This window comes from Dama dama, chromosome 16 (assembly GCF_033118175.1).
Source record: "Dama dama isolate Ldn47 chromosome 16, ASM3311817v1, whole genome shotgun sequence".
NCBI classification, from domain to species: Eukaryota; Metazoa; Chordata; class Mammalia; order Artiodactyla; family Cervidae; genus Dama; species Dama dama.
In genome coordinates, this window is record NC_083696.1 from 13,463,701 (window position 1) to 13,475,782 (window position 12,082).

Consider the following 12,082-nt stretch of genomic DNA (forward strand, 5'->3'; position numbering starts at 1 on the left):
GAGCCATGTGCAGGATGCTTAGGGAGAAGCCAGGTGGCAGTCATTCAGAACAGGCTAGTTGGACGAGGGTGCCCTGGGTGGGAAGGTTTTCTGGGCAGCTTTCAAGAGGAGACATATGAGGCCAAATGCTGCGCAGGCTTCAGGAATGATCACTGCTCCTGCCTCGGATAGCACAAGGAAATCGCTTGTGATTTCTGCAACTGTTCATCTCATCTGGAGAGCTGGTGCTGTCTGAGAGCTTTGAGTTGGCTCCTTCAGATAACCAGCTGAGAACTGACCATGGGTGATGCCCAGCTCGGGAACCTGCAGAGTTACTTCCTTCCCATGTTCAAGAAAATGGAGCTGGTCATTCATGCCCTTCTTGTTAGACAGATTGCCAAGACAGGGTAACCTCCAACAACAAGGAGCTTGCTCCCTGTCCCCAGGACACTCTGCCTATGTCTCTGGGCAGCTCCAACAGAGCTCTGAAATAGGAGCCAGGTGCCGCACTGCCCAGCCACGGGACAGCTGAGGTCCTTGTACAGGACACAGCTGATCACTTCACAGCTAGAGTCGGCAGGGAATATCTGTTCTCAAGATGAAGCATCCTTTGTCTCGTTTGTGCAGATTTGAGGCACAGGTACATGTTCACAGAGCGCATACATGCGCTAGGTGTGCTGGAGGGCTGGTATTTCTGGTTTTACTTCAGTCCAGAGTCCTATCTCTGAGAGTGCTGAAGAGTCCTAGAGAGGAAGAGGGGCTCCAGCTGCCTGCTTCCACCTTAGTCTGGTCCTCTTACTTCCATCTCCTTCATTTGTTCCTCCCACCATCACAGAAATAGGAACTGGAGCCCTCTCTGCCCTGTTGCTGGCGTGATGGAGAGGCATGGCATCTGTATCTCCTAGGATAGCCAAGGAAAGACTAGACTTGGGGTCTGAGACTGGACGAACCTCCTAAAGCCACATCACTGCCCTGGCTCCTTGGGCCAGAGCTGGAAGGACAGAGCGCTGGCGAGAGAGGAGCAGGACAGATTTTCCGAACTTCATTAAACCAAGACACTGTTGGAGCTAGTTTAACCCTTATGACTTTCAACCCTTATGATCCAGTCTCTGCATGGAATGAAGTATGGTCCAAACAGCCAAGAAAAAAAAAAATTCAATCTTTAACGGGCATCTCTCAAAATAATGAAAGAAGATTAAATGAACACCTCCCAGTAACACTTCTCGAATCTCTTTTTGCTTCTTTCTTAATTCTCTTGTACCCTGCACTGCCCTAAGGACTTGCATCCTCAAACTTGCCACAAAAAACATGCTTTCCAGCTTCACTCTTATAGCATTTCCCCCCGTCCTTTTCCCAAATCTTTTCTTCTCTAATCTCCAACTGTTTGATTATGTAGCTCAGTTTAGCCATCCAAGTCCTGCAACCTCTGCAGCTTTGTTGTCTGCCCATTCCTGGAATCTGCATGGCAGACTCTTCGTGATCAGATAAGAGTTTCTGCCTGGGAGGGAAGCATGGGGGCGTGGGGATGGGAAGGGAAGAAGGCATGTGAGTACAGACAGCACCCACTCTCCATCTGGCATTTTCATCTGCTGTGCACGGGGGTGTGGGTGTTGGTAGAGTGAGAGGAGGTAGAGGGAGGGCATATGGACACACGAATCGTGTTGACCTTGGAATGCATCATTCCATCTACTGCAGGTCAGTCACACCAGCTTCCCTCCCCAGGTAACAAAGACCATTAACACCCACACCTCCTGCCTCTCTGATGCTTTCTCTTGGGGGCTTGTCTCTCTCTGATCCCTGCACTTCAGGAACCACTCACCCAACTGTAGAGCCAGTCAGGATCCAGGTCTCCTCTGGGTCAGGGAACATCAATCAGGAGTTCATCGGTCAGGCAGGAGATGGTTCGGCCAAAGGAAGGCTGTCTAGGGCCCAGAACGGGCCCTGGGATGGGAGTCAGAAGAGTTGGTTTTCCATTTGTCTCAATAACTTAGTTTTTATTCTGACCCTCATTCTAGCAGGAGGGCTAAAGCTTAATCTCAAGTCAAATTGGGTGCCTCTTTCAGTCTCCCTGGGGTTGCATCTGTGTTCTTCAGGGGACAGGGAGAGGGAGGGAAGCCTCTTTAGTTTGTAAAGTCACCTGTTAGCTGGTGCATCTGGGATACCCTCTGCTTCGTTCATGCCCCTTTTGGATGATGGAGATCACAGAGCTTCTGGGATGTGAACCTCTCTGCTAGGGCGCAGGTCCCCTCTGCTCTTTTATTTTATTTTTTGAGGAGGAGTCTTACAGGTACATTTGTTCATGCCTGAGGGCCGTGGCATTGCTACAAGTCACCACAATGTCGCATAACACAGTCAGACAGACATCCCATCCAAGGAAAGCTGGTTAGTGATAACCGTGAGCAGGTGTACGACTGGAAGCTTCCAAGGCTTTACTTCTTTTATCAGCACTCCTGATTTTATAAGCGATGAAGCCCACCAACCCCATTCCTACCCACATCTGGTAAACTTGGGTATAGTAGGGCTTCATGGTGATCCCAACGTTCTTAATAAGGCTTTGAAGTATCTTGGCACAGGACCAGCGGCTCAGGCAGAGCTAACTCCAAATGTGTCAGAAAGGTCACTCCCCTCTGCTCTTTCATCCTTGTCCCCCCGCCTCCATCAGTGAATGAGGGGGCACAAAGCCCCTTTGCTCAGCACTCACTCGTGTCTACCCCTCCTCCCTTCCCCTGTGGATTTTCTCACCTATCCTCAAGCTGTCAATCTCTTTTGAAAGCTTACACATTTTTACCATCATTTATCTATACCTAAACCTTTCTATTCCCCCAAAGAGTCAGATTTTGAAACTCAGAAGCCACTCAGAACCTAGCTGCCTGAATGTAGAAAAGACCCTAGGAGGGAAAGAAATACCAGGAGAAAACAAAAGGTATTTCCGAGTAGTATCCTATTACATGTGTTATCTTATTTCCTATTCGTTTGCTACGAGTCAGAAGTGTGGGAACTCCAGGGATGTTCTTTTGTTTAAATCTACTCAGATGCATTTAAAAATCTGAGTTTAAAATCTGAGTTCTAAAACTCCATTTAGAGAGGTCAGAGATGCTTGTGGAATGGACCAACATTTCTTTACCAATAAACGTCTGATGCTAGGCAAATAGGTCATCCATTTTAATCTTCAATTCAGACTCTGGTGGCCAAAACACATTTTGGCCTCCAGGCAGAATGTCCATGTTTCCTGGTGATTCGTGCCTTAGATAGCATCCTATGGAACATGGGATTTGTCCCAAGGACCAGAAGCGGAGGGAGATTTTAAGTAGGCTGGTAAAACTTAACTTCAGTGGCTAATGTGGACTCCCTTGTTTCTGAAAAATGGATTTAGAGACAATGGACAAGAGGGTCTAGACTCATGGATTTAGGCTTTGCAAATGTCATTTCTGCCTCTCCCACATCTGAATAATAAAACAAGGCTGTGTTGAAGGCCATTGGGAATATGGTTGTAAAAGCCCCTTGGAGACTGCCTAGGACTGCACAGTAGTAAAGAGGATGGCGTTAGATCCATCTGGAGATGAAAAAGAAGGCTGCAACTTCCTTGATAATTTTTCAGTGAAGCTTTCCCAGAGGCTGTCCTTGATCCATTATGCCAGGATCATACCAATGACTTAAGAAAATGCTCTTGAGCTAAAAGATACATGTATTTGTTCTCTGGAGTGAATGGTTCTTTCCTAAGACTCACACTAACCCTGTCAGTGACTCTCCTAACATCAGAGCTTTCTCTCCTCACCATCCTCATCCTCACTAGTACAAGCTGTCGGATCTCTGCTGGGTGCATGGCACTGTTTAGCGCTGGGGCTGGGTAACAAGGACGTGGGAACCCACTCCAGGACTCTTGCTTGGGAAATCCCACGGACAGAGGAACCTGGCAGGCCACAGTCCATGGGGTTGCAAAAAGAGTTGGACACGACTCAGCGACTAAACAACAACAGCAAAACCGGGGAGGCCAGTATCCCAAGTAACATGGCATTTTCTCACAATGGTTGGTACCTTCCAGCGAAGCAGCAAGGCTCCCCTTTCTCCCAGTGCCTAGACGAGACGCCAAGGCCTGGGTCCATAGATGTGGGAGGGGGATCATGGCCAGCACGTCTTCTGAACACGGATAAAGAGCCATGACAGATGCAGTCTTGACTTCCGTATTTCTCCTCACTGATGTACCTCTTTCTTGGAGCTCTCTACTCACCTATCCACCATAATGTGGGTCCTTATTTAGCAGAGTATAGGAGGCCACTGGTTACGGAAGGCAGACACTCTCAAGCGTGTGGCCATTGCTCATTTTGCCCCCATGGCCAGCTTCACCGATTCATCTGAGCTCTTTCTGGCTTGGCTTGGGCAACGCTTTAGCATCCTCAACAGCATACCAGTCCTGTGTGGGCACAGGAGATGGCCCCCACCTGCTAGTCCTGGGAAGAGAGTTTTGATGGGTCCTTCTGCCCAGACAGTGGAGAAGACCAAGGAGGGCCGGGGAGGAGAAGAGAAGGCGGAGAGAGGAGGGAAGCGGGAGGGACCAGAAGTCAGGTGGCCAGAGGCTGGAAGGAGGCTGTGGGTGAGGCTGGCTGGAGAGCAGTCTGGAGTTGACAGATCCATCTTGCACTGTGCTATCTTTCTCTCCTTCCCCTCCCTTATCTCCTCCTCCCCTCTCTCACCACCTCGTCCTCCCCTTCTCTCCTCTCCTCGTGAGCAGGCAGAGCCCGCCAGCGCCCCCCACTGTGCCCACTCTCGCTGTTCTCCTCCACTCTCTCTCCCCATGAAGGAAGAGACCACTGGAGTTTGCATGCACCCTCCAATCAAAACGAGGCTGGTAGGTACCCTGGCAGGGAGAGGTGAGGCGGGCAGGACCACCAGGCGGCAGCCCCAGGGGTGTGCACAAGCACCAGAGCCCGGAGGAGCCCGGGCCGCAGGGGCTGTCCCTCCAGGGTGGATGCAGAGTTTGGAGTCCAACCAGCCCTGGTCAAGCTGGGACTCACGACTGTGGTCCCACCCCTTTCTCTGTAGGTCTCAAGAACTGTGAAGAGTTTGTTTTCTTAGAGCCATGATGTGCATAGATGCTTTCCGCAGAGAGAACACTCTTAGTTGCATTTCTGTTGCAAACAAAAGCGTTTAACTTGTCTTTTCCTGCTGTTTATCAAGATGACAATATGAGAATTACATAATGACTTGAAAGGAATCTCCTGCAATCCCAACCTGGCACAACTTTTTTTTTTTTTTTTCATTTTTGCATGTTTCCTTCTAATATTTATTTATATTCATTCACAGTCTTACATAGTTAAATCATAGCATCCATGTCACCTACCGTTTTCTTCTTTTCGCTTAACATTGTATTGCTTCTAGCTTGTTCTGGGTACCACGTTCTGTGTATTCCATCAGGTGAATGGTCCACCATCTTCCTAACAAACTCTTTCCCGCAGGACGTGTGCTCTGTTTCCAGTTTGTCACTGTTCCAGGGAACACATATAACTTGTGCCTCAGGGGTTTGATTTTTTCAGGCTGGACCCTGCTGGGTTCAATATTGCAACTTTGGCTTTGCCCCCGTTCTATCATGGTGGTACCTATGACAGCACCATCAGGAGAGTGTATGTGCTCTGTCGGAGCTCGGCAACCCAGAGGGTAACTGTCGGAATACCTTTTTCTTCTTTAGAGCAGGTATAAAATAACTCTTTGATGTTGCCAACTCTCGCATTTCTTTAATAGCAATAATAATCCTCTTCTTCCCTTTTATTTCATGATGGTCTGAGCCTATTCTGTATGTTACTTTCCACACTGCTGTTGGTCTCAGCACACCATGTTGAACCATTAAGCCCTGCAAGGAGTAAGGCTTCCCCTAGTCCTTAACCTGCTGTATAGCAAGCAGTTAGTCACTGCCAGAAACCCGAACTGGCACCTGGGTCCATGGGAATTTTGAGATGTTTAAAGAGACTTTTAAAAGAGAGTTTGGGGATGGGGCGAGCAGGCTTGGATTAGACATCTCAGTGCCCACTCCAAGGACATTGTCCTTTCTAGATGGGTTGAGTTGAGACCTACTCAACTCCCTCAGAAACCCTCAGCAGATTTGGGTCTGATCTGATGTGTTCCTGTGCATCCCTATCTTACCTCCCATTAGAATGACTCAAAGCCATCAAGTAACTACTGTCCATAGGCAAGACCCTGAAAGACACTAAAGTGACTGCACGTGGGAAGTGGTGGCCTTGACGTCTTGGCTGCAGCCCTCTGGTGGAAGTGGAACAGTGTGCGTTCACCAGCAGGCAGTTTCTGCACCCCGAGGCTGCAGACAAAGCTCGTGCCAGTCATCAGGATCCTGGGCCTGCTGGCAGTCTTCTAGGCCAGCTTAAAGAAATATAACCCCTCCCCACCCCCTCTCCTCCAAAGGCGTCTAGGAGGCCAGAGATGAAATGACCCAAGAGAAAGAAATGGAAGCAAAGGCTCTTGATGGCCAGTTGGCACTACCTGATCCTGCAGAATGTCCACCCTCTCCAGATGCCAGCACAGGGCACTTGTGATCACCATGCCTTCTGTCCCCAAGGCCATGGTGGTAGGATTCTTCCAGGCTTACCCGGGTTCCCCTGAGGTTTCCCTCTATTGCCCAGAGTTTACAGGGAGCCCGACAACTAACGTGAATGGACAGGGAGGTACTCTGTCCACTCTGATAGACTCTGTTGCCTATCAGTGGCCTCTAGTCCATTCCCCACAGCCGCAGAGGGGCCATCAGCAGGCCCCCACGTAGCCCTCACCTGCCTCATTATACCCCCTGGCTGTGGTCAGCGTGAGGTAGTGTAGGCGCCCTGCAAACACAAGACTCCAGCCTGTCTTCCTTGCAGAGGCCTGGCCCTATCACACAACTCCAGGCTCAGATACAACTGCTAGGCAACACACGTAGGGACCCTTGGTTTATTTCCTTGGCAAACAAGGAAGGCTCGGTGTGCATTCTCCTGTATCCTTCAGTTCAGTTTAAAAGTGTGCTGCCAAAGATTTCAAAGGTTTGTTTTCTGATCTGAAAGTAACACTCTTCTCTGTCTCTTTTTTGAAGATAAAAACATTCCCGGCTGATCCAGTGACCCCTTTTCCTGATCCTTTCATAACAGGGCCACAGTTTACCGTAAGTAGATCTGGAAAACAGATCTGTGTTTTAAGACATAGTTCCTGTGGATTGCCAACCGACAATGCCAATAGCTAGTGTGTATTTATTTATCTTTGGCTGCATTGTTTCTTAGTTGCGACATACAGTGGTTTTTGTTTGTTTGTTTGTTTTGTTGTTTAGCACATGGGCTTCTCTCTAGTTCTGATGCATGGGTTTAGTTGCCCCAAGGCATATGGGATCTTAGTTCCTGGACCAAGGATGAAACCTGCATCCCCTGCATTGGAAGGTGGGTTTTTAACCACTGGACCACCAGGGAAGTCCCACCAACAGCTTCTTTTGATCGCTGTGAACTCCGTGAAGCTGAGAAGGAGTTGGGGTTTGGGGGTCAGCATTTTCTAGTTATTTTGTCTTATTGAGGTGAGCTTCATGTAACATAAAATTAACCATTTTTGAAGTGACAATTTAGTGGCATTTAGTACGTTCAGTGTCATGCAACTACCACTTCTCATTCTAAAACCTTCTCATCACCCCCAAAGGAAATATCATACCCAGTAAGTAGTCATCCCCATTTTCCCCTTCACTCTGGCCCTTGTCAGCCACCAACTTGCATTTTGTCTCTTTGGATTTGCCTAGTTTGGATAGTCCATAAAAATGGAATCATACACTACGTGACCTATGTCTGGTTTCTGTCACTTAGCATCATGTTTGTAAGGTTTGTAAGGTTTAAGGATGTATCAGTATTTTTTGTCTTCTTATGGAGGAATAATATTCCATTGCACTTACATACCACAGTTTGTTGATCCATCCATTCATGGATGGGTTTTGGGTTCTCCCCACTTTTTGGCTACTGTGAATAATACTGCTATGAACATGCATGTGCATGCATTTATCAGACTCTCTGTTTTCAATGCTTTGGGGTTGGATCTGCATCTTGATAATGGTATGATTTATGATTTTAAGTTAAGATTTTGCCACTCTGAGCACCAGTCTCCTTTTATTTAAAGTGGAAATAGTAATAAGAACATCCTCCTCCTCATATCTGGTTGAGGCAAGGGTCAAAAGGGATCAAGAACTTGAAAGTACTCGACCATGCACAGACCATCCCACGAATGTCAAGTACAATTGTTGTTCCTCAATGCTGGAGAGGCAGGGTGGTGTAAACACAGGAGCAGGTTGTCATGGCAACAGGCTTTCCTGTTGCCATGGCTCTCTGTGTCTCTGAGCAGCTTATTTAAACTCTATGCAAACTGCTGAAATGTTTTTAAACATTTAAATGTTGTAGTTTCCTCATCTGCAAAGTGAGAGAGTTCGATGATTTTCAGGATTCTTTTCAGCACCTCGACTTTTTTCCTTAATTAAGAGCTTGTGCAGAAGCTCACTCTCTGATGAGCAGAAGTGGGGAGTTTAGGCTCCCTCCTCTCTCTGCTGAGGCTTCCCTGGTGGCTCAGTGGTAAAGAATCTGCCTGCCAATGCAGGAGAGGCAGGTTCAATCCCCTGGGTTGGGAAGATTCCCTGGAGTAGGAAATGGCAACCCCCTCCAGTATTCTTGCCTGGAAAATCCCATGGACAGAGGATCCTGGGGGGTTACAGTCCATGGAGTTGCAAAGAGTTGGGCACGACTGAGCACCCATGCATGCCTCTTTCCTCTCCCTCCCTCCTCCTCCCAGGGATCAGAGTTTGCAATTCCTAGAGCCAAGTGGTCCCTGAGGTTTCTTCCAAAGGTCAGTGTAGAGGATCTTCCAGGTGGGCTCTGTGGTGCCTGAGGGGTAGCTCGAAGTGCAGTGTCAGGGGCTGGCTGATGGTCACTACCTGAGGTAGCTTCAGCCATATGAACAGGAGGGCGTGCGCAGTGGCTGATTCAGGTCTGAGGATGATCAGACCTGGGAAGGTGTTCCGCAAGCAGTCCATGCAGAGACAAAAGCAGGTTTCTAGAACAATCCATGGGGCTTCCCAGGTGGCGCTACTGGTAAAGAACCAGCTTGCAAATGGAGGAGACATAAGAGATGTGAGTTCTGTCCCTGGGTCAGGAAGAGTCCCTGGAGAAGGGCATGGCAACCCACTTTTCAGTGTTCTTGCTGGAGAATCCCATGGATGGAGGAGCCTGGTGAGCTACAGTCCATGAGGTCACAGAGTTGGACACAACTGCAGCGACTTAGCACGCACACACGCAGAACAATCTGTACCAGGGTCATGATCGGCTTCCAGCACCTGCCTTTTAAGGAACAGAGGGCACAGACACGGCCTGGGCCAGGCATTCAGTGCTGCTGCTGGATACTCATCTGGCCCCTGCCATTTGGCTGCGCACAGCTTCCCCAGCTGGAAGCTCCGGCTCCACTTCCTCCACTGGCCATAGCGGGCACTCTGGCCTGCTGCCCAGCCTTGGCAGGGCTGTGAGACACCCAGGGAAGCCCTTCCTGAAAAGCCGGGGGCTGAGATGGAGCAGGAAGCCAATGTCAGAAACCATGCTGGGACTTTGAAGAACCGGGCAAGAGTGGCTTGAAGGCAGCTAGAGCAGGGAGAAGGAGCGTCATGAGCCAGAGTCCTGGGGCAGAGAGGTCATCCCACCTCCAGGGGACTGAACTGAGGCCAGTGGGCCTAGAAGGCAGAGAGCAAGGGTGCGCGGCATGAGAGGAGGAAGGGGGGGAAAGCAGGGACAAACCCTGCAGGGCACAACCGTGCTCGGCTGATCTCTGACGGGAAGTCCTTCAGTGAGAAGCCTTTGAAGGACTCAGAGCGGGGCAGTGACAGGGCAGCTGCATTTGGCGATGATCCCTGTGATGGCAGCGAGAGGAGCTGGGTTCAGGCAGTGTGGACTCTGGGCAGTCGTCTAGAAACCTCGAACGGCAGTTCAAGGGAAAGAAGGCAGAGAGCTTGACCCAGAGTGGTACTGATGGTGGAGGTGGATAGATGTGCACAGATCGGGGACATATTTAAGAAGCTGGTGAGGAATTAGATTGGATGAGGGAGAGAAAGGGCCAGAAATGGCTTTCAGATTTCTGACTTGCAGAATGTGGATGGAGAGGGGGTGCATTCACTGAGACACGGAAATCTTAGGGAGACTGAACCAGGAGGGATAATGAATTTGCCTCTTGCCATGATGTGTTAGAAATGCCTCGGAAATGCCTGCATGGAAACAGTGAATGGGCAGTTGGATCAGTTTAGTTCAGTTACTCAGTTGTGTCCATCTCTGCAACCGCCTGGACTGTAGCACACCAGGCTTCCCTGTGCATCACCAACTCCTGGAGCTTACTCAAACTCCTGTCCATCGAGTCGGTGATGCCATCCAACTATCTCATCCTCTGTCATCCCCTTCTCTTCCTGCCTTCAATATTTTCTAGCATTAGGGTCTTTTCTAATGAGTCAGTTCTTCCCATAAGGTGGCCAAAGTATTGGAGGTTCAGCTTTAGCATCAGTCCTTCCAATGAATATTTAGGATTGATTTCCTTTAGTATTGACTGGTTTGATCTCCTTGCTGTCCAAGGGTCTCTCAAGAGTCTTCTCCAACACTGCAGTTCAAAAGCATCAATTCTTTGGTGCTCAGCTTTCTTTGTGGTCCAACTCTCAAATCCATACATGATTACTGGAAAAACCATAGCTTTGACTAGATGGACCTTTGCTGGCAAAGTAATTTCTCTGCTTTTTAATATGCTATCTAAGTTTGTCATAGCTTTTCTTCGAAGGAGCAAACATTTTTTAATTGCATGGCTGCAGTTACCATCTGCAGTGACTTTGGAGCCCAAGAAAATAAAGTCTGTCACTGTTTCCATTGTTTCCCCATCTATTTGCCATGAAGTGATGGGACCGGATGCCATGATCTTCATTTTTTGAATGTTTAGTTTTAAGCCAGGTTTTTCACTTTCTTCTTTCACTTTCATCAAGAGGCTCTTTGGTTCCTCTTTACTTTCTGCCATAAAGGTGGTGTCATCTGCATATCTGAGGTTATTGATATTTTTCCTGGCAATCTTGATTCCGGCTTGTGCTTCATCCAGCCCGGCATTTCACAGATGTACTCTGCATATAACTTAAATAAGCAAAGTGACAATATACAGCCTTGACGCACTCCTTTCCCAATTTGGAACCAGTCCATTGTTCCATGTCCAGTTCTAACTGTTGCTTCTTGACCTGCATACAGATTTCTCAGGAGGCAGGTGAGGTGGTCTGATATTCCCATCTCTTGAAGAATTTTCCACAGTTTGTTGTGATCCACACAAAGACTTTAGCATAGTCAATGAAGCAGAAGTAGATGTTTTTCTGGAATTCTCTTGCTTTTCTATGATCCAACGGATGTTGGCAATTTGATCTGTGGTTCCTCTGCCTTTTCTACATCAGCTTGAACATCTGGAAGTTCTTGGTTCACATACTGTTGAAGCCTAACTTGGAGAATTTTGAGCATTACTTTGCTGTGTATGAGATGAGTGCAATTGTGTGGTAGTTTGAGCATTCTTTTGCATTGCCTTTCTTTGGGATTAGAATGAAAACTGACCTTTTCTAGTCCTGTGGCCACTGCTGAATTTTCCAAATTTGCTGGTGTATTGAGTGCAGCACTTTCACAGCATCATCTTTCAGGATTTGAAATAGCTCAACTGGAATTTCATCACCTCCACTAGTTTTGTTCATAGTTATGCTTCCTAAGGCCCACTTGACTTTGCAGTCCATGATGTCTGGCTCTAGGTGAGTGATTACACCATTATGGTTATCTGGGTCATGAAGATCTTTTTTGTATAGTTCTTCTGTGTATTCTTGCCACCTCTTCTTAATAGCTTCTGCTTCTGTTAGGTCCATACCATTTCTGTCCTTAATTGTGCCCATCTTTGCATGAAATGTCCCCTTGGTATCTCTAATTTTCTTGAAGAGATTGCTAGTCTTTCCCATTCTATTGTTTTCCTCTATTTCTTTGCAGTGATCACGAAGGAAGGCTTTCTTATCTCTCCTTGCTATTCTCTGGAACTCTGCATTCAGATTTATATATCTTTCCTTTTCTCC

At 48.0% G+C, this 12,082-nt stretch overlaps 2 protein-coding genes across 11 annotated transcripts in view; one reads left to right on the plus strand and one right to left on the minus strand.

Moving 5' to 3' along the window:
• Window positions 1-12,082, plus strand: part of EPB41L4B (erythrocyte membrane protein band 4.1 like 4B) — a 140,665-nt gene that overhangs the window by 122,306 nt on the left and 6,277 nt on the right. For 7 of the 10 annotated variants that reach the window (XM_061163456.1, XM_061163459.1, XM_061163458.1 and 4 more), the window contains 2 exons: window positions 4,709-4,825; window positions 7,049-7,117. The exons of 1 other annotated variant lie outside the window; for it this stretch is intronic. In XM_061163456.1, coding sequence (XP_061019439.1) covers window positions 4,709-4,825; window positions 7,049-7,117 — 186 coding nt within the window. The remainder of the gene's footprint in view (window positions 1-4,708; window positions 4,826-7,048; window positions 7,118-12,082) is intronic. 2 more of the 10 variants (XM_061163462.1, XM_061163463.1) reach the window with 1 other exon arrangement.
• Window positions 1,534-3,802, minus strand: LOC133071000 (ATP synthase subunit ATP5MJ, mitochondrial-like). The gene is made up of 2 exons (XM_061163220.1): window positions 3,755-3,802; window positions 1,534-2,572 (listed from the first exon to the last, which is right to left on the minus strand). Exons 1-2 carry the CDS (start codon window positions 3,800-3,802, stop codon window positions 2,363-2,365), a joined length of 258 nt encoding a protein of 85 aa, XP_061019203.1. The 3' UTR covers window positions 1,534-2,362.

Bases quoted from the DNA above. Each gene is read 5' to 3' on its own strand.
- LOC133071000 (XM_061163220.1), bottom strand. From the start codon at position 3,802: ATGCACCCAGCAGAGATCCGACAGCTTGTACTAGTGAGGATGAGGATG. The intron at 2,573-3,754 runs GTGAGGAGAGAA...ATTTGGAGTTAG, and splicing joins TACTAGTGAGGATGAGGATG to CTCTGCCTGAGCCGCTGGTC.